The sequence below is a fragment of the Podarcis liolepis genome (assembly GCF_965112155.1).
Source record: "Podarcis liolepis genome assembly, chromosome: 7".
Taxonomy (NCBI): Eukaryota; Metazoa; Chordata; class Lepidosauria; order Squamata; family Lacertidae; genus Podarcis; species Podarcis liolepis.
Genome location: NC_139561.1, coordinates 45,217,206 through 45,236,990, shown reverse-complemented (window position 1 = coordinate 45,236,990; position 19,785 = coordinate 45,217,206). Strand labels below are relative to the sequence as shown.

At 45.6% G+C, this 19,785-nt stretch overlaps 1 protein-coding gene across 20 annotated transcripts in view; it reads left to right on the top strand.

The window, feature by feature from the left end:
- ZFHX3 (zinc finger homeobox 3) overlaps positions 1–19,785 on the top strand; it is a 408,431-nt gene that overhangs the window by 348,523 nt on the left and 40,123 nt on the right. For all 20 annotated transcript variants that reach the window (XM_083513430.1, XM_083513429.1, XM_083513427.1 and 17 more), the window contains one exon: positions 18,580–18,693. In XM_083513430.1, the coding sequence (XP_083369556.1) occupies positions 18,580–18,693 (114 nt within the window). The remainder of the gene's footprint in view (positions 1–18,579; positions 18,694–19,785) is intronic.

Below are 19,785 nucleotides of genomic sequence, written 5' to 3'. Positions count from 1 at the left end.
GTAGTGCCACACCTTGTATATACGTTCCCTGTGCAGATACTTTATTCCAAACTCCAATTTTAAAAAAGGAATTAAGGGAATATGCTTGCTTGTTTGTTTGTTACAAAGCAGTGGGGCAGAAAGGGAGATTTAGGATAAATGATGAGTGGTAGGGGAGTAGTGGGAAATAATGGTGGTGTGGTGGAGAGCCATAAGTTGTTCAGGACACAACTGGAGCCGCTGCCCTTGAACACTATGACCTTTTGCTTGCAGTTGCTTACCTGTTGTTTAAACGTATTTCCACAAACAAAAGTCCAGCAACACATGCTTGATTCTTCAAGTGAAAGCCGAGATTTTCATGATTTGATGCCAGTTGTCAGATCACATGAGCGTAGGAGTACGGCAGCCTCTCTTTGTGCAGCTGAGGGTTCTCAGATTTGCGGTCCTCTGTCACATCATGCTGTTCCTTTGTAGAGAATTGCTCACCACAGGCAAATGCTGTAGGAGGTAGCCGAGCCCAAGGATCTATATGTCTCACTTGGGCTTCTGCCTATATGGAGAGCAGGACTCCAGATGGAGTCAAGGAGGAGAGACTCTCTTCTTTATGCAATTACATTTATGGCAGAGAAGAAAATGCTTGAAGCAATCAGCATGAAATTCTTAATTGCTTTGCTTACTTCTATTCCCCTTGTGGGATAGATTGTGCAAATGCAGGAGCTGCTGGCCCCTCATGGCCTTGCCTTCTACACTATTTTTAACCAGTGCTTTGTTTTGTAAAGATGCGCAGAGCATCCCTCTCCCGGATGCCACAGAAGAGCAGGAGGGAAGCACTTGCTGAGAGCTCCTTGAGTTGATAGGCTGTTGCTGCTCCTGCCAGGTATTTGTGGCTGCTCTGTCTGGCTTGACTGCCTCTCCTTTCTCCCATAGCTTTGTTCAAGGCTTCTGCTTTGTTATCCCCCCTCTCCCCCCCCCACCAGCCACTTCAATGTGGCCCACATCCCTCCCTCAGATGTGTTTCTTCCTTTTTGAGTTTCCAGCACGTGTCTCAGGAGGATGTGAAATCCAAGAACCAGATCTCTGAGATTTCAGAATAAAATAAAAGTAAACTCTGCTTGAAAACACTTTAGCAGGAAAGCCAGGCTAATTGTAAATCAATGAGTCTTAAAATGCAGCATTGATCTCCAGTTAGAAGTTTGAAAGGGAAAGCGGTAATTACTGTGCTCCAAAGGTAGCTTTTTCTCTCATAAGTTCTGGGCAGAAAGAAGGCTCATTAAGGGCAGCAATTTGGAATCTGGGTAATTAGTTTAAAAAGTACTTTTGTGATGTGATTTCCTGAGTTGGAAATGACTGGAGTCTTCCCACCTTTATAGTTTAGCCCCGATAAATCAAATCTTGTCGATGGCTTGTAGATCCCTGGAGGTCCAGTCTGCTTGCAAAGCTGAGGGCAGCCATGGGGCAGCACCCCTTCCAACACCTTCAGCCTGCTGTATTTGTGTGGAGTCAATTTCAATTGTTCTTGGGCCAAACAACTTGTAAGCACTGTGTTCCTTTGAGGAAGAAAGCTGGGAAGTGGCTGAGACTGATCCAGCCACCCTTCCCAGATCTTCAAATCAGCTTCTTTTCCTCCTCACACTCTGTCTTGTCCAGGAACCCAAAATAAGATAGCAACTGCCCTCAAAGTGTTTTATTTCTATTTAGACACCAGACTGCTGCATGGGTGGGTGGGTGGGCAGCCACCTAGGAGGTACCAAGCCCATCACCAGGGGTGCCCCAGACCGGAGCAGCAGCAGGCAAAGCCCCACAGGACTGATAGCAACTGTAGCAACCAAATACTCAGAGGAGGAGGAGGACAAGCCCCTTTCCTCCCTTCTCCATATCCTCCTCCTTTGATGAGAGAGCTCCTGAGCCCCACACAGTGGACACAGAGGCAGGAACAGGAGGATGCATCTTTGCCAGGACAAGAGGCCAGCTTCCAGGTGCAGATCTACCCCCTTTTATAGGGAGGGAGGTGAGTTGTCGCCGGACAAGGAGAGAAAGGAGATAATTCATGCATACTTTTCCTGGGCCCAGACATTAGACAGCTCTTGGGGAAGGTGTGTAAGTGTGACAGTGAACCTCCCTGAATAGGTTCAGCAGGCTGAGAAACAGCCTCAGGCCTCAGACAATGGTTTGAAGGCCTTCCCAAAGCACAAGGCCATCAAGAGGGTTTTACCCTTCCCGGAAGAATTTGAAGAGAACATTTTGAATGAATGGCAGATTCCTGGAGTCTCCAAGGCAGCACACTCTGTCATGAATTGTCTATCCCTTTGATAAGTGTGCCCTGGAGTTGTTCAAGGTCCCACTTGTACATGCCCCCCTTTTTAATTTCACATGGGTTTATGGTGTCCTGCGATGGGGATGACTTCCCCAAGAACAAGAGGGCAGAAGTCTTGCTTGCATGAAGCCTCAGCCTTTGCCATTAGGGTCTCAGAAGCAGCCTCATTCATGGCCAAAGCTTGCCTACATTGGGGTTCAGGCCATGCTGAAACGAGCCCCACTCTAGGCCATCTACCTACATAAAGGAATAACAAAACTTTCCAAGCCATAGTCCTACATGGTCGATGCCTCAGCAGATACCTTACAGTTCTCTGTGAAAGCCACGACAACAGACTTGGCAGTGCACAGGCAGCTCTGGCTTAAGCAATGGCATACAGATGCTAAGTCAACGGCCATCCTGGCCAATGACCCCTTTAAAGGGAGCAAGCTCTTCAGGAAAGGGCTGGAGGATGCCCTGGTAGAGACTAGGGACAGAAATAGGGCACTCCCCAATAAGCAGGTGAAGAGGAAGGGCCAAAAGAACCATTACTCTTCCTTTTGGAAGGGCTCCTTTAACTGCCTCTTTGACATACACTGTGCTGCTCCCTCCAACTGGAAAGGGCAACATACTATGGGGGAAATACCCCAAGTCTCCCATAATGCAAAGAAAAGGAGGTGGAAATTCTAGCCAGCAGAGGGGAACCTTTGATCCATCATCCCCTTCAGCAAGAATGGCCAATGGTCAGGCATGGTGGGAGTTCTAGTTCAGCAATATCTCTGAGTTCCCCCACAATAAAGTTTGTAAGTTTTCTGCCCTAGGGTTTGTAAGGTAACTGGTTCCCTTTCTCTTTGCCCCCGCTTTTCTGAGTCCAGCAGTGTGCTGCAGCAGCTAGTGTGTGTAATTCACTTATGGAAGAGTAAAACCACAACTAGAATACTGACAGTCCTGGGCTTCTCAAAAGTTTTGCTGCTGCTCACAATTGGCTGGTTTGAGTAGCATGTGGACTTTGAGCACATCATCATATATTTATTTATATCCCACCTTTTCCCCCAACAGGGACTCAAGGTGACTTACAGGAAAAAATAAGAACAGCTAAAAACATTTTTTTAAAAAATCATTAAAAACAATTAAACATTAATACAATTAAAAGCTAGAAGATCTATTAAAACATACACAACAAAAACAGCACAACACCAGCCCTTTCATTAAAAGCATTCAGTTCCCAAAAGCCTGTTAGAATAAATCCTCACTTCCTCATTAAATAATTTGCTAGTTTCTTTTCGAGCTGCTTCTAGCCTATGAAAAGTGACATTTGCATCCTTAAATATGAACTTCTTCCCTCAAAAAGATCAGCACCACCATATTTCTCTCCCTTTCCTCACCACCCTCTGGTGTATCTTGTTTTGTGGCCTCATCACAGCACCATCTCTACCCCATCCCCAGCTGAAGTCATTGAATACCTTGTACCCATTGACTGCCCATGGTCTAACTCCCCTTTTCCCATTAGAATTGTAAATGAAACAAGTAGAGCTTCTGGATTTCCCCATATTTATCAGCAGGTTGCTCTCATGTCTGCATATACAGTGGCTTGCATATACAGCACTCAGAAAGACCCACAAGATGTTGCAGTCTTGAGTATGCATCTGTAAGAGGAGGGGTAATATATTTTCTGAGAGTACAGGCCTTGCATGATTATGGATGCCTGTACTGATGGATTTCTCATGCACATGTGTATAGAGAAAGAGTGCGACGAAAAGGTTGTGTATTGTGCAGGAGAAGAGGTGTTTTGCCCTACAGACCCACACATGGCCAATGAGGGCCTGTGGGGAAGCTGGCTTAAGAAGAATGAGAAACCCTTGCAATGAAAGCTTCTTTGCTCTGCCTTGAACTCCCACCTTCTAACAAACAGGGAAGCGAATGGCAGCCGCTGGCCAGAAATTGATTACATTAATTGATATGCCAATAAGTGAGCTTGTTACATCTGCCATTGGTTAGGCCAACTAACAAGTCCTGCTGATCAATGAAACCAATAAAGATTTCATCCATTAATGAGCAACATGGTAATTAATGTTATCCATAAACCAATTAGCCTGGGTAGCTAATGTGCTTGTTAGTGCAGTGAATGGCAGATTGTGGTACATTTGGGGGAGGAGGGCATCAGCTGCAGTCATGAGAACAGTAGACCTGTTCAGGTTTGAAGGAAACGGGAATAACAGTGGACATTACTTGGGAAAGACAAAGTACAGAAAAATCCACTGTGAGGCTCTCCTCAAGGCCCTTTCCTGTTAAGCAGCACCCAGTTGATGAAGACCATCTCAGAATCAGCTGGTTGTATTTCAGGGATGCTGCAAAATTCTTTTGGAGGGGAAGAAAATTGGAGTAGCCAGCATTTTTTGTTCCCCAGAAAGTCCTGTTCTCAGGTTTTGGTTTAATTTTAGAACTGTCAGTTTTTTACTAGTCACTGGAGGCCACCATTATAACAAGATAATAACGGCCCTTCTGCTACGACAGGCCAAAGGGGACCATCTAGTTCAGCATGCTGTTCTCACAGTGGCCAAGCAGATGCCTCAGTGAAGCCTGCAAACAGGACTCTCTCCCACTTGGGATTCCCAGCAGCTGACATATGAGACATACTGCCTCCGACACCAGACAGCATTTTGGTGTACTGTGCTTGAATATGTATAGATTGTAAAACACTTCAAAGTTGTTTGCAAAAAGACTAAAACAATAACATTATCAGTAAAAATAGTGAAAAACAATAATTTAAAATATTCCAACAATAATTAAAATCTACAGTAAGTTAAAAATATATTAAAGCACATATAAACTTTCTACAAATCTGGGTAGGCTTGTCTAAGCAAAAAAAGTTTAACAGCCACCAAAAGGAATACAGGAAAGGTGCCTGTCTAATGTCAACAGGCAGGGAATTCCAAGTCGTAAATGTCTTTTGCCCCTCCTCCTCTGCTTCAGCCTTGGACTCTGAACTGCTCCCTGTCACTGGCTCTCCCTGCTCACCAAACCCTGTTGCCTCTTCAACATCCAGCCCCTCTTCCCAATCTTCTCCCTCTGATCTCTCCTCAGTGTCCCACCACCAATCCCCTGGCTCTGAGCTGTCCTCCTTTGGGGGTTCCTTGTCTGGTGCCTCCCATGACTCATCTTCAGCCAGCCAGTTCCTGACACCATAGCTGTGGTTCAGTCAGAGCTGGGAAAAGGTGTTTCTAACCACTGAGACTGACCTGGGCCTCCAGTGACAAAGCTGGACTCAGAAGCACTTCCCAGACTGTGAACCTGCTTATTCAGAGCAAGTACAACCCCATCCAGGGTAGGCAATTGACCAATTTCTCAGACACAGGAACTGTTCGTCCACAGTGCCTCTGTCTCACCAGGATTCAAGCTCAGCTTTTTCTTCTCATCCATCTCACCATTGCATCCAAGCACTGGTCCAGGGACTGCACAGCCTCTCCCGATTCTGATATGGAGACACAGAGCTGAGTAACATCAGCACACTGCTGACACTTTGCCCCAAAACTCCTAAGGACCATTCCCAGCGGCTTCATAGAAATATTGAAAAGCATTTGAGATAGGATAGTTTCCTCGGCATCTCATAACAAAGCCTCCAGGGGCCACAAAGCACTCTCTTAATGCTGCTGTCTGGGTTCAGTCCTGAAGTTAGGATATCACACAGTGCCCCCATTCCCTGGAGTCAGTCTAGAAGGATGCCATGGCCAGTGGTATCAAAAGCCAACAAGAAATCAAGAAGCAAGAATAAGGTCATACTCTCACTGTTTTGCTCTCCTCAAAGGTCAGCCATCAGGGTGACCAAGGCCAACTCAGTCCTGTGGCTAGGCCTGAACCCATTTTGGAATGGATCTGAACAAACAAGTCTTGAGTATTCATGGAACCACTTTAGGGCTTAAACTTAGAAACACAGCTCGTAGAAGGAAGTTCATTGTGGTTTAGTTGCTACAGTGGTGCCTCTGTATGCCTGTCCTGTGTGCTCCATGTGGTGGAACATAAAGCTATGTTTAGGGAGAGGGGTTATGCTAAGAGGATTTGGGAACATTGCTGACTCTCCAGCACCTCTACCCCACTTGTCAGGAGGTAGGCCATCATCTTCTGTGCCAGCTGGCTGTCTAATGCTTGTCTTAACACTTTGTTTAAAAATCAACATATTTATAAAATTCAGTTGAGCCCTGGCCTATTACCAGGACTGTCTTTGCAGGCAGTTGCCCCCCTTCCTCCTCCAGAAAGCACATTTTAGAGATCTAGCTTCAAAGTAGCTGCAGTCACCAGATTTGGAGTATGCTTCCAGCCACCTTGCTAGAGGGACTTGATGAAAGGCATATATAGTCATTGCTACTTCCTGGTGTTTCAAGCAGAGCAGTCAACCTACAAACCTGTTAAGATTCTGAACCTGAGATACCAGTGAAGCCTAAACACCACATCCTCTGTGGGTCCCTGTCATCTCCCCTCCCTCCCTAGCCACGGTTCATAAGACTGTGTGGCATTACCACTTTGGTCTTATTTAGATTCAGCCTCACTTGGCTCATCTACTTCCTTGTCTTGGCAAGTCCCTGAGTGAGCACAGACTCTGCAGACTTGGGCCAGATGAAAAAAGGCGGACTGAAGTTTTATCATCAGTAGAAAAAATGCTGAACACTAAACCATTGTATGATTTCATTTGGTGGCCTTGTATGCACAAGGAAGGGGATGACATGAAGAAAACCTGCAGGACTCTGCCAGGAAGGGCCAGTTTTCTGTTACAACCACTGTGCTTTTCCTGCCAGAAATGAGCACAGCCCCTCCACATCAGTTTTATGAGAGATTGCTCAGTGCCACCATTAAGTCCCCAACCCTCATAAAAACAGCAACAGTTTCCAGAGATTGCATAGCTGGGGCTAGGGCAACCCAGTCAGATGGGTGGGGACAAATAATAACAATATGGGGTTAATCTGGTGGCCACCTGCTCTCTGCCAACCTTAGCCAGCACATAATAAGGCAGTAAAATGTGGAGGGGCAACCAAACAGTATATTGTGGGTTAGAAAGAGAAAGAGCATTTATGCGATAACATGGCTAGTCTGGAAGGGGTATAGGGCCTGAGAGGGCCCAGAATGATGAAGATGGAGGAGGGTGCACATAAAGCAATAACAGTGCCTCCAAATGCCTAGCCCGATACTTGGTTGCCAGCAGTTCCTTTGCATTGTTAGGAATTGACCCTAGGAGACCCCTTGTGGATTCCCTAATTGAAAATTAATACTAGATCAATGCCATGAGCAATTTGCATATTGATCATAAACAACTTTGAAGGCACCAAGTGTGTGTCAGATCAATAGGACTCTCTGTAGGCTGCGGCGGAAGTGCCTCCTTTCGCCTCAGTCTGCACTCCACATGCAGTTAATGATTTGGGGATGTCTTTAAGTGCAGAAGAAGAAAGGGGAACCAGTTGGGCTTGGTGTGGATGGAGGGTGGCAATGAGATGTGAAGCAGCTTAAGACTTGGCAGCCTTTGAGCAATGCTCCCTGAGTGAGGAAGTTGGTAAGCAACAGTTATCCTAGTTTCTGGTGTGAAACTCTTTAAAGAAGGACTTTGAGGGTCAGTTGCAGTAGGATGCAGTACTATATATCTTTATTACATATCTTTAGGTGTCAGGCAGAAACACTTCTTTTTTCCTAGCCTTTGGCTAGTTAAACAATATATGGTCTTTAAAATGAGGGGGTATTGTTTTTGTTTGTTACTATTGTTTATATTTTTGTAATTTTATATTGTAAACTACCCTGCGATTTTCTGATGAAGGGCTGTATAGAAATTTAATTTAATAACACACACTATGGGCAGCCTAGGGATAACCATCATTTGACACACACACCCTATGTGAGTTGCCAGTAGGTTCAAGAAAGCCCCATGCATCTGATTGCTTCATTATAGAGCCTTTCATTAACTTGGCTGTGCTGATGAACTGCCACTGGCTGCAGGAGCACATAATTGAGAGAATGAGATTCATAGTGCAGGTGTTTTAGAGTCAGCTGTTGGGCTTGGGTGGCTAGTCCTAGGGCACCTGACATGCTGTTCTACATCTCTTGGAAGGCACAGCAGGGTCCCCCTCTGTGGAAAAGTAGAGCTTGGACTTTCTGTCTCTCGTTTCTTTAGAGTCCAACAACAGGGTCTTCAGGAAGCTGAATTCTCCTTTGCCAAAGCAATTACAAGCATCTAGCTGGTTTTGCTGCCCAAGCTGGTGATGAAGTTGCTCAATCTTCTGCTATCTCCAGGCACCCTCCAAAGAGACCAGATGCTGGGGTTTATCACTAGGGTTTCTAGATGACTGCTCCACCCATTTGGCAGCAATAGCTACTGGCTCCCATGTTAGTGCAATTTTACTTGTTTTGCCAAATTACAGTAAGTGCTTGGGCCATGCTCTGAGCAACTCATCCCCCCACCTGGATTTGCTTTAGAGAAAGACCCAGCAGCACGAGGTCGTTAGAAGCAGTTCAAGGTTGAATGTCATCCTCTAGTTCTCTAAGGCAGTGTTTTTCAACCACTGTTCCGCGGCACACTAGATGTTGCCTGGTGTGCCGCGGGAAAAATTAAAAAATTCGAAAGATAGCTTCATATCCGGAGAGGCGGCCTTCAGGCGAGTTTTAATTTTAATTTTCCTTCTCCTGCTTAATGCCCCACGCTCGCCCGAGCAATGAATGTCTTGGGGTTACTAGGACTCCTCTGGATGTGGCTACAAACTATCAGATTTAATCCCATTAGCAAGGATTCAGCTGGCACCTTGCCCTTAAACAAAACTTTTGGGTGGCACTGAGTCTGCCTTTGTGGAATGGGGGTTTTGTATGTCCTTTCTTCTGTTCTTGTCCCTTTATAAGCCTGTGGCTTCTAGAAGGTTGTCTTTGGTGGCTGCATTTGGACTACCTGAGAGTATCAAGATATAAATACCTTCTGGGTATTCCAGCCAACCTTTGGGTGGCTTCTCCTTCAGGAGTTGCTCACTGGTGTTGGGCATGTAGCCAATCTGTACTTGGCCTGAGACCTGTATTGGGGGGAGGGGAAGCAAAACACTGTGTTTATTGTAGAATTCACATAAGGCCTCTCTTCTGCACACCTACGCTCATATGCATAGTGAGCCAAGGATAGATGCTCTGATTTCTATTTTTTAAAAAATTCCATCTTTATTTGGTTTATAAATGACACAGATACACATGGGGGCAGGGGGACCCCACAGCACACAACTTACAAATCAAAAAAAGAAAAAACAAGAAAACAGTACAACGCGAAAACAAAAATATTTCAGCCATTGACTTCCGACCTCCTTGGTGTGGTGGGTTCTTTGTTTCCTTGTTACTTGCCCCTATTTTTCAATAAACATAACCTGTATTAAATCTTATTTATACCTTATGCAATTCCGAGAGTTATTCAAAGCATTCTAAAGTTTTAATGTGGGGGACAATTTTTTTTAGGTATTGCCTAAAATCTCCCATTCCTTTTAAAACTTTTGGGTTGATCTATCCCTGATCTTTTCCGTCATAATCGCTAGTTCCATATATTCAAGCAGTTTAACTTGCCACTCCTCTTTTGATGGAATTTTATCTCCTTTCCACTCCTTGGCAATCAGCATCCTCGCTGCCGTTGTTGCAAACAAAAAAATCCTCCTTTTCTCTCTTGGGATGTCTGATGCCATAATGCCTAAGAGGAAGGCTTCAGGTTTTTTGATAAACATTATTTTAAACAGTTAAAAAATAATAATCCCAAAAACTCTTAATTTTTTTACAACCCCACCACATGTGGTACATTGTTCCCTCTAGCTCTCTACACCTCCAGCATAAATTTGAGTTGATTTTGTACATTTTGGCCAATTTGCTGGGGGTGAAGTGCCATCTGTATAGCATCTTCATAAAGTTTTCTTTTATAGTAAAACAAGCTGTAAATTTCAGTTCCCTTCTCCATAAATTTTCCCATTCCACCACCTGTATGTTATATCCAAAGTCCTTCACCCACCGCACCATAACTGATTTTACTTCTTCTTTCACTTCCCAGTCTAGCAATACAGTGGTGCCTCGCAAGACGAAATTAATTCGTTCCGTGAGTTTTTTCGTCTAGCGAATTTTTCGTCTTGCGAAGCATGGTGTCGGAAAAGTTTTGGAAAAGCTTCAAAAATCACCAAAAACCTCAAAAAAGGCTACCACACGGCGTTCTATGAGTTGCTCCTCGAAGTCAAGTCGCAACTTATTAACGGTGTTAAGAAAAAGGAAACAAACTTGCAAGACGTTTTTGTCTTGCGAAGCAAGCCCATAGGGAAATTCGTCTTGTGAAGCAGCTCAAAAACCGCAAAACCCTTTCGTCTAGTGAGATTTTCGTATTGCGGGGCACCACTGTAGTCTGTACATTTTGGAAAGTAATTTGTCTTTATTTTTTAATAGACCTTTCTCTTATTCCGATATTTCTATCGCAAAACCAATTTTTTTATCTACCTTGAAGATGGCGTTCAATTGGTGGTATTGTAGCCAGTCTGTGAGATGAGATGACTTCTAGATGGCCAGCCTAGGTGTTCAGAGTAAGGAGGAGGGGTGCTGTGGTGTCAGCTGCTCCAGATGGATGCAGAGTTCTTGTCTCCTGCCCTGTGCAAGATCCAGACAGGTCTGACCACCTGGTATGTGAATCTGGCAATCTGGCAAGTAAGGACTGGCTTGGTGTTACCTGCCTTCTACCTGACACTGCTTTCTTGACAGAGGTAATCAGCACTTTGCTGCAAATACGCACCACTATCCCTGCGTTTCTTTTTCTTGTTTGGCCCATGCCCCCTTTGAAGCAGGGGCCCATTTGTAGATCACAAGGTGCACTACTGTCGATTTAGGTGGCAATAAAACTGATAATGCAGAAAATGTGATTGAGCAACTTTCACAAAGAAAGTGTACACCACTTTGAACATGACAGAGATGACTTCCGTGCTGAGGAAATGCCATGTGTGAAGTGGGTCTGGCTGGAAGCAATGTTCAGGGAGTCCTGGTCTGAATGAAGCTGCTGATCTTCTCTGCTTAAGGAGTATAGGCCATTTGTTCAGAACTTGGAATAACTCTTGGACTGTCCCTCCTTCCTGACTGTTAACAGGAAAGGCTTCCATCTGTCCTCTAGGTTAGAGCCTGGAGCAAACAGCATCTTCAGTGCTGATTTATTTTGCGGGAATAAATGAAACCACAGCTCAGAGTTGTCTTTGTTGACTTGTCCAGTTTCTGTATTTATATCTGACATTTCATTTCTATCCAGGCTTTTTCAGACAAGGTGCACTCAGAAGTAGTTGGCGCTAGGGTTTCTTTGAAGATGGGTGTGTGTGTGTGTGTGTGTGTGTGTGTGTGTGTGTGTGTGTTTGTATGTGTGTGCATATCTGGGCCAATGACCTGGCAGTCTCAAGCTATTTGTCTCTACTGCTGCTCTCCTCATGGAGGTTCCCAGTGTCATTCCAGCTTCTGACAGTGTCATTTTAGAGGGTGAAACCTAATTTTTGCAAATTTCTTCAGTGAGGGGTCTTGAAAATATGTTTTGGGGTAAGAAATTCAAATCTGCTAATATTTTTGTGATTAGACAAAAATATTGTCCAGTGGTAAGTCCTAGCTTGGTAAGTCTACATTTGATAAGGAAGCACATAAACTGTTTTTGGAAAACCAAAAGATTTTAATTTTATCTTCTGAATATGTCAGGTATTGTGAAATAACAATAAATAAGAATAAGAATATTAATATGTAATATAACTGCAAGCACTTGACATTCTTTTAAAATGATTTCTGTGCCATTTTACACACATTTTACTTACCAAGTAAAATTTAATTATATTAGTTTAACCAAAATATATTTTGAATTCCCAAGTCATGTTACAACTTTTTAGCACTCCTTATTTTTGGAAGTTAAAAGTTGAAAAATTCAACACACCCTTATGCCAGGGCTGCAGCCTGCTTATTACTGTCCAATGATGGGAGCAGTCTCTTGTTGAGGCAGCGGAGTGGGGGGTGACATAGTAGGAATTTTTCTTGCTAACAGGGTGGGTGGGGGTGGGTGGGTTATCCTTCTGTGTTTCAAAGAAGCAGCCTGTGTACAATTAAAACTTGTTTCTGGTAAACCTCATTCCAGGAAGATGAGCTTTTAACAAAAGGCTTTTGACAGCTGCAGGGTATTTCAATTTTTTTTATGCTGAATGAAAAATCAATACATTTTTCTGGGTTATACATATTCAGAACAGGCTGGATATTTCCATTATAATGGAAAATGGGTGTCTGTGCCCATCTCGCCTGTCAGAGCTGCACCATCGCATTTTCCAAGCCACTGCTAAATATTTCAAACCCGATTTGATTGTGGTTCGTGACAGCTAATGTTTCTCGGCTCTTGAGTCTACTGGAACGGGCGGGAGTGGGGAGGCAAACATGCTCTACTTCCCTCCTTTCTTGTTGTCCTTTTCCACCCCAGACCCTGCAAGCCCTTGAAGTGTTTGGACGAGGGGGCTGTCATTTTGTTAAGGGAATGGAGAGGGGGGAAAGGCTCTGTTTGCCTGGCTATTTTCCAGATGGAAGTGGGTGGATTGTCCATGCAGGGCTTTAAGGCTGTCCGTCAGGATGTGTGAAGGAGCAGGAGTCGTGGGGCCTTTTGTCCTTTGATTGGAGGTGGGGGCTGAGGCCTATTTTCTTGACTAAGCTTAGATTGGAAATTCTGTGCACTTCACCAAGGGCCGGGAGGAGATGCCTCCTCTTGAGAAATAGGGTTTGTCTACAACGTTTGTTTCACCAGAGGCAAAAAACCCCCTCTGACTTGAGCCTTCCTTTGTGGATAACTTTGAGCAGGACAAGCATGAAATTATTTGGATTTCCAAGTCCCACAGCTAAGGAATGATTCAGGGGGGTCAGCAAGTGCATCAGTTGTCTGGGGAGGCGCCTGGCTGGTCTCTACCAGACAACTCCTGCAATCTGTTCTTTTTGGTTCACACTGATCAGACCTTGCTTGGGACATAGGAACATATCCTGTCTCAGGAAGTCATGGCCTGTCTGCCAAGTTTGTAGGAGCAGAAGAGACAGGCCCTGTGGCATCCATGTGGGACCCAGCACACCTTGCAAGAGCTTTGCTCACCCTTTGCTTGCCCCTCAGAGGTCTGTGGGGTTTTTGTCCTTCCTGGCCAAAGTAAAAGTGTTCCATCGGTAACTTGGGGCTGGGATAAGGCATTACAGTAAGGGCCTAAGCATAACTTGTGAGACTTAGGCTCATCTTGCTAGCTAGCAGAATTAGTCCCTCTCCAGGTGATGCTCCCCCTTCCCTTTCAATGCTGGTGGCCTCCTTGAAATGCTTATTTGGAAAAAGACACCTGGGTGAGGTGCCTACAAGGGGAGGGGGTAAAGACTCTGGGTGCTGCTGCTGAAGCATGAGCTGAGCCCAAGGATTGAAGGCGGGAGCTTTACCACATGGGCTATTCTTTCTTTAGTTGGGGGAGTTCCCAGTGTGGGCTGGGGGAAGGACCTCAGCTCTAGGAGAATGCTATGTGTCTGTGTTTGTGTGCTCACTTTATGTTGGAAAGGTTGGGACTAGACTAGTGACACTCTGCCTTCCATTCTCTGTCCCCAGCCACAGTGGTCATCCACCACCACCCTGTAGTTGCCTATGCCTAATGCTCTCTTTGTAGCTGCTTTTAAAAAAAGAATTTCCCCTAATGAAATTGCAGTGGAGCGCTGGCAGGAGGCAGAGGGGCTTCTCTCCCGCTACACATGAAAGGCACTGCTGCCACTGTTTAATGTTTTTGGGGAATCCTAGAAAGAAGGGCTCTTGAGTGCCTGAGGTCAGTGCTGAGCTGCTTCCCTACCCTTCCCTTCCCACCCCAAATAATGGGCTTCTTCTGCTGTTATAACCAGTGTTGTCCTCCTTACGCCCCCCCTGCCCCCCATTTGCAGGTTGGTTCTTGAGAGACAGTATCTCCTTTGCAGGGCTAGCCAATAAAACAAGGCAGCAGAGCGGAGGAGAGAAATTTGCAGTGTGTATCCTTGTTTTTTAATCATTTTTCTACCTTTATTGGTATTCATAGCTCACATTTTCCTGGTTACTGTCAGCCTGGGCTTTCATCCATTTTAAAGAGCTATTTTCCCCCTTGTTGTTGATGATGATGGTATAAAGACAGATGGTGTAACTGCTTATGAATGTCCTATTTTATTTCCTCTGAACCAGACAGTTTGCTGGAAGACGTATATTATTTCCACATGCTTCGAAGGGGAGCCCAGACAGTCCAGTCGCAACTTAGCAGCCAGGCGGCTGGCCAGCAATCCTTTGCTTGCTTTGGAGAGGGTGACACCTCTAGGTAGCTGCTGGGACTGCAGGGGACCTTCAGCATGGCTGGGCCAGAAGGGGCTTGCTTGGTGGGCATTATTCTTCCTTTGAGGAGCTTTTTCCAACATTTGACTGGAGGAGAAAGACTGCTCAGGAGGCCCACATTTTCTTCTTGCTTAAAGGTAAAGCTTAGATGGAGCCAGTAGTCCCTAGATTAAACAGCCACCAGTCTTAACAGTAATTAATAATAAGAATAATAAGAATAAGAATAATACCCCACCCATCTAGTAAAAGCATCTGCAGCTGGAAATTGTTCCTCCAGGCTTCACCACCAGTTCAGCCTCTATAAGCTTGTTTAAATAAGAGCAAGTAAGGGCATGAATGTTCTTCCTCCAGCAGTGCAGTGTGGTACAGTGGTTAGTGTGTTGGATGCTCCCTAGAGCAGTGTTTCCCAACCACTGTTCCGCGGCACACTAGTGTGCCGTGAGATGTTGCCTGGTGTGCCGCGGGAAAAATTAAAAAATTCGAAAGATAGCTTCATATCCGGAGAGGCGGCCTTCAGGCGAGTTTTAATTTTAATTTTCCTTCTCCCACTTAATGCCCCACGCTCGCCCGAGCAGCTTGCAGTCCTCGGTAACCACGGCGACCCGAGGGAGGGGAGGGAACAGGGAAGTCGAGGGCGGGGGCGAGCCGCGATGACGTCAGTGGGCCGCGCCGCCTCGCCCTGGCACGGTGTGAGAGCCCCGGCTAGTGGCGCGAGCTTCAGAATAAGTGGGATCCGCGTGCGCGAGACCGAGATCGCGGGTAAGGAGCTCAGCCCTGGGCAGGAGGAAGCGGGGCCGCGCGTGCGGGCCACATCCCCACAGAGAGCGAGCCTCCCCCGGCCCACCACTCCGGGCAGGTCCACTCGCATGAGGGGGCGGCGATGGCGACGGCCGGCAGCTTGCCTGCAATGCCATCCCTCGAGCAGGCGAGGAGCCCGGAGGCTACCAGATGCGAGTCCTCTTTCCCACCCTGCTCGGGAGTCCAGAGCACTTGGTCGCATTCAGGATCTAGAGTGGGGAAGCGGGGCTTGTGTCTGGGCTGGACACATTGGGCTGCCTGTGCCGCTCGACCTGCGGGGAGAAATCAGGGTGGGAGTCACGACCGTGAGGCAGGGCTGCCAAGTGTGGCAGAAGAGGACACGGCCGTCGCACCTGTCCTTAGGTAGGAGCTTCTTCCGTGTCGACCTGCTGCCCTAAAGTCTTGGCTTTTTGGCGGTTGGCACAGAAGGAAGGCAAGGGGGAGGGGAAAAAATTGAAACTTACACTTTCGTGCGTCCCTCCCGGCGTGACGCTGCGCGCTGACGTCACGGGGCTGTAATGGTGGTGTGCCTCGAGATTTTTTTCATGAAACAAGTGTGCCTTTGCCCAAAAAAGGTTGGGAAACACTGCCCTAGAGCACTATGGGTTCAAATAACCATTTGGTCACAAAGCTCACTGGGTGTCCCTCAACCTAGTCTACCTCATAAGTGGGCAGATCTCTTTAGAGGAAGGTTTATTCAAAGCCATGGAGCTGCTCCAGGCTTGGCCCATGTGCCAATGAAGTACTTTTAACACTCAAGCATTTTATAGACGTACTAAGCATTACTATATCTCCTCCTCTCCTTTCCATAGAAGATGCACAATCAGTGTGTTTTGCATCCCAACTAGCTTTATGCTTTCTCTGCTGATAAAGCGAGGAAGGAGATTCTTCTCCTGCCAGGAGGCCAATCTTAAATTCTCATCACTAGTTGCTTCACTGCCTATTGGATCCTTGAGGCACACACAAATTTTGCTGAGTTCTCACGTGAGGGTCACAGAGTGCAGACAGTGAATGGCACGAGAATGGACAGTACTGCTGCAGCTTCCTCTTTTTAGGAACTTTGCAACTTATACTTCAGTGGGTGTTTTGATAGAACTCCCCCACCCCACAAAAGTATGTGATATCAATACAAAGCAGTTTGGCCCCTGGTGTTGTGCTGTGTGTGTGGTACAATGCTTTTGATGGCTACCTAGTGCTAAAGAACAGGTGTGACTATCTTTCCTGGGTGTTCTGTTTACTTTACTGCTTCAGGCACAGATGGGATGTCTTACTCTCACTATTCAGTCCAAACAGACTGTCCAAACCTAGGACCCAGAGGACAGGGCTTTGGGGATACTGTGTGATTTCAAGGCAAGTTTGAGACCTGACACTCCCATGGGTGCAGACTGACCACAATGTGGGGCCATTTCAAAAGCACTGCTGATGGCCAGACCCCAAGGTACACATCACACCCATTTTATCTGCTTGACTAGGTTGGTTGGACTGAAGAGCCAAGTGGAATTATCAGATGTATACTAACTGATGATGACTACCTGTTTGTTTCCAAATGCTTGTGAGCTGATTGGCTGATGCTTTATTCAGGTTGCTTTCTAATATGGTGAAAGTTAGCTTTGTCACCTTCCCCTCCACAGCCTTGGTCAGTAACTAGCATGGGTTGTCAGTTTTCAGAGCTTTCTACCTGCCTTCTAATCTCTGGTCCGATTCTGTCCTCCCTTCAGCTGCATACCAGCCCTGTCAGCAGTGTTTTTACCTGGCTGGAATATGTCCTTGAACTCAGACAGAGCCCCTATCTTAGCTGCATAGAGGATAGAGGGTTGTGTGAGTTTGCGTAGAAATTAGCCTACTGTACAAAGGTGAAAATGGCGTTCTCCTCTCCATCCACTTCTGCTTCTAGCACTGCCCACCACTGGCATGTGGCCCCTGGAAAGTTCCCCAGAACAATACACATCCCCCAGGCTAAAAAAAAATGTTATCCATCACTGTTTTAAAGCTACAAATGGCTTGGGGCCAGGTTACTTCAAGGATTGCCACCTCCTGTATATACCTGCATGGACCCTGAGATTCCAGGTTTCCCTGCCTAATGAAGTGATGTGTGTAGTTGCTAGGGACTGGTCCTTGTTGGTGCAGCCCCAGTTATGGAATGGGCTGCCTAGAGAGGCTCTTTTGGCACCCCTGCTAAGTGCCTGGTGAAAAGACCTTTTTCTCTCGGGACACTTAACCACAATATGTACATTCCCTTGACAGTTTTAAATTGGTTTAGCTCCTGTGTATGTTCATTCATTTGTATTTATAGTCATAGTTTGTTGGTTTTTGGGGGGTTGTTTTTGTTTATCGTTGACTTACTTTATTTTGGGTTTACTGTTTTATTGTGAAAAATTGTGGATTGTATTCTGTTTTTCAATGTTTGCAAACCATGCAGAGCATTTGGTTGTGTAGGTGGCATGCAAATGAAATACGGTAAATAAATTTGGAGGCCAAACTAAAGCTCTTCCCAGGAGATTTAGGGGATTATCCAGGGAAAAAGATGTAAATTGAATCCATAGACTCCTAGCCTGAGCTTTGTATCCAGTGAGCTTGTAAGCAGTGTTAGAAATTAGCCAGGTGCCAGGTGTGTTTTGTGTCTGGTGTGGGTTCAATTGTGAGCACATGGAGATCTCTGGATTCCAAGTTGGTGACTTGACATCTCCATCTAGCTGGCCTCTCCAGCTTTCTTAAGCAGGTAGGCAACAGAGTGTAATAATAAATCCCATTGGGGGGAAATGGTGCCTAGACATACCGTTGTGGTGACCATAACCTAGGTTTAAGGTGCCATTTGGCAATTAGGTTATATATCTGAGTTTCTAACACTGCTTGTAAGAAGCAGTGGCCACAACTTCTGTTGCTCCTATAGCACCTACTGCATGCCTCCCTGCCATGCAATTGCTAAGGCTTCTCCACCAGGACCCCCTTTGGGTCCCTTTTCAGCCGCTCAGTTTCTGCTATGACTTGGAGTTAAAGGGAGCATGTATTGGGGCTGCACCTGAGGATTCCCAAATGAGATGGGAAACAACCCAGAGTCCATTGTAGGAGCAAATGTGGGAAGGTAGAAGAAGTGACTTAAGGCAACATTGCTGCAGGTGTCAAGTGCAGTTTTTACCTCTTTCTTTTCCTTCTTTTTCTTCTCCCATTTCAGAGGAGTTGATTGAAGATGCAGAAGGGCCTCCTAGTGAGGCAGCTGCCGATCCAGAAGAGCCTGTTAAAGATGCAGAGACTGCTGTTGAAAAGGATGAGGGCAAATGGGCGGCAGGTGAGTGATAGTCAGTGGAAGCCGAGCTCTGGTTCTCTCTCACACACTTTGCTCGAGTGAAAGTTTTCCTACAGTGGGTTTGGAGGCTGTTCTCAATTTTGTCTTAATCATTCTCTCAGTCAGAATATCCCCAGTCAGTCTGCATTTTGTATCCTCTTGTTGATCCCGTTTTGTAAGAGCAGCAGTACATATTTATATTAGGAAAGAGGTGTTATATAGAGTGAACTTGCTCTGTTTCTTTAAAAAAAAAAAAAAGACAAGTGAACTTTGAAGATGAAAGGATTTTTGTGAAATAATGCAAAATCTAGAGCAAATTCTAAAATTGCCTAAGCCTGAATGTGAATCACTCTGAACAGTTGAGGTGGATGTTTACCTCCTACGAACCAGAAGACTATGGCAAGAGAAATCCTTGGGCCAGTTCTGTATGGAGCTGATTCAGAGACAGAAGAGACAAAGAGAGGTCTGACCCTTTATCCAGCCAATCCTACGAATAATTTTTCTTGTGCTGGCCTGGTGCATCAGTCCATACTCTACAGTTTGGGTCTGTATTTGTCCAGCAGCAGAAGACCATCTCAAGTCATAATAGCTGTCAAAATTTTATCAGTCCTTGAAATAAGATTTACTTGATAAGCAGGGGTTGTATCAGAAAGAAAAAAGATTTCTTAGACTTTGTTTTCAAACAAGGAGACAGTGAGCCTTTCAAAGGTGAAAGTGTTGTTCCTTCTAGTCTGGACAAATTAGTCCCAGAGCAGATACGGCTGCTTTCCTAAGGGGTGTGGTATGGGGTTTTATGTAGGAAGTTAAAAGATTTGTGAATAGTTTACAACTGTGATGCACAAAGTCACTAAATGATTAAAAAGACAAAAGAAAATCTTGGTCCAGAAACATTTCATGTGTTTGGCAGCACTGGAACTCACCCTCAGCCTTCACAACAGGGAGGGATAATGAATTAAGTAAGCAGTAGTTGTGGCAGACCAGCTCAGAGAGCTTTTAAGTGCTCCCCATTTTTAGAGATCGGCAGGGCTCACCTAACGCAGCAATCAGTGCAACAGAGCATCCGTAATTCGCACCCATGGCAGATTGCTATTAGGG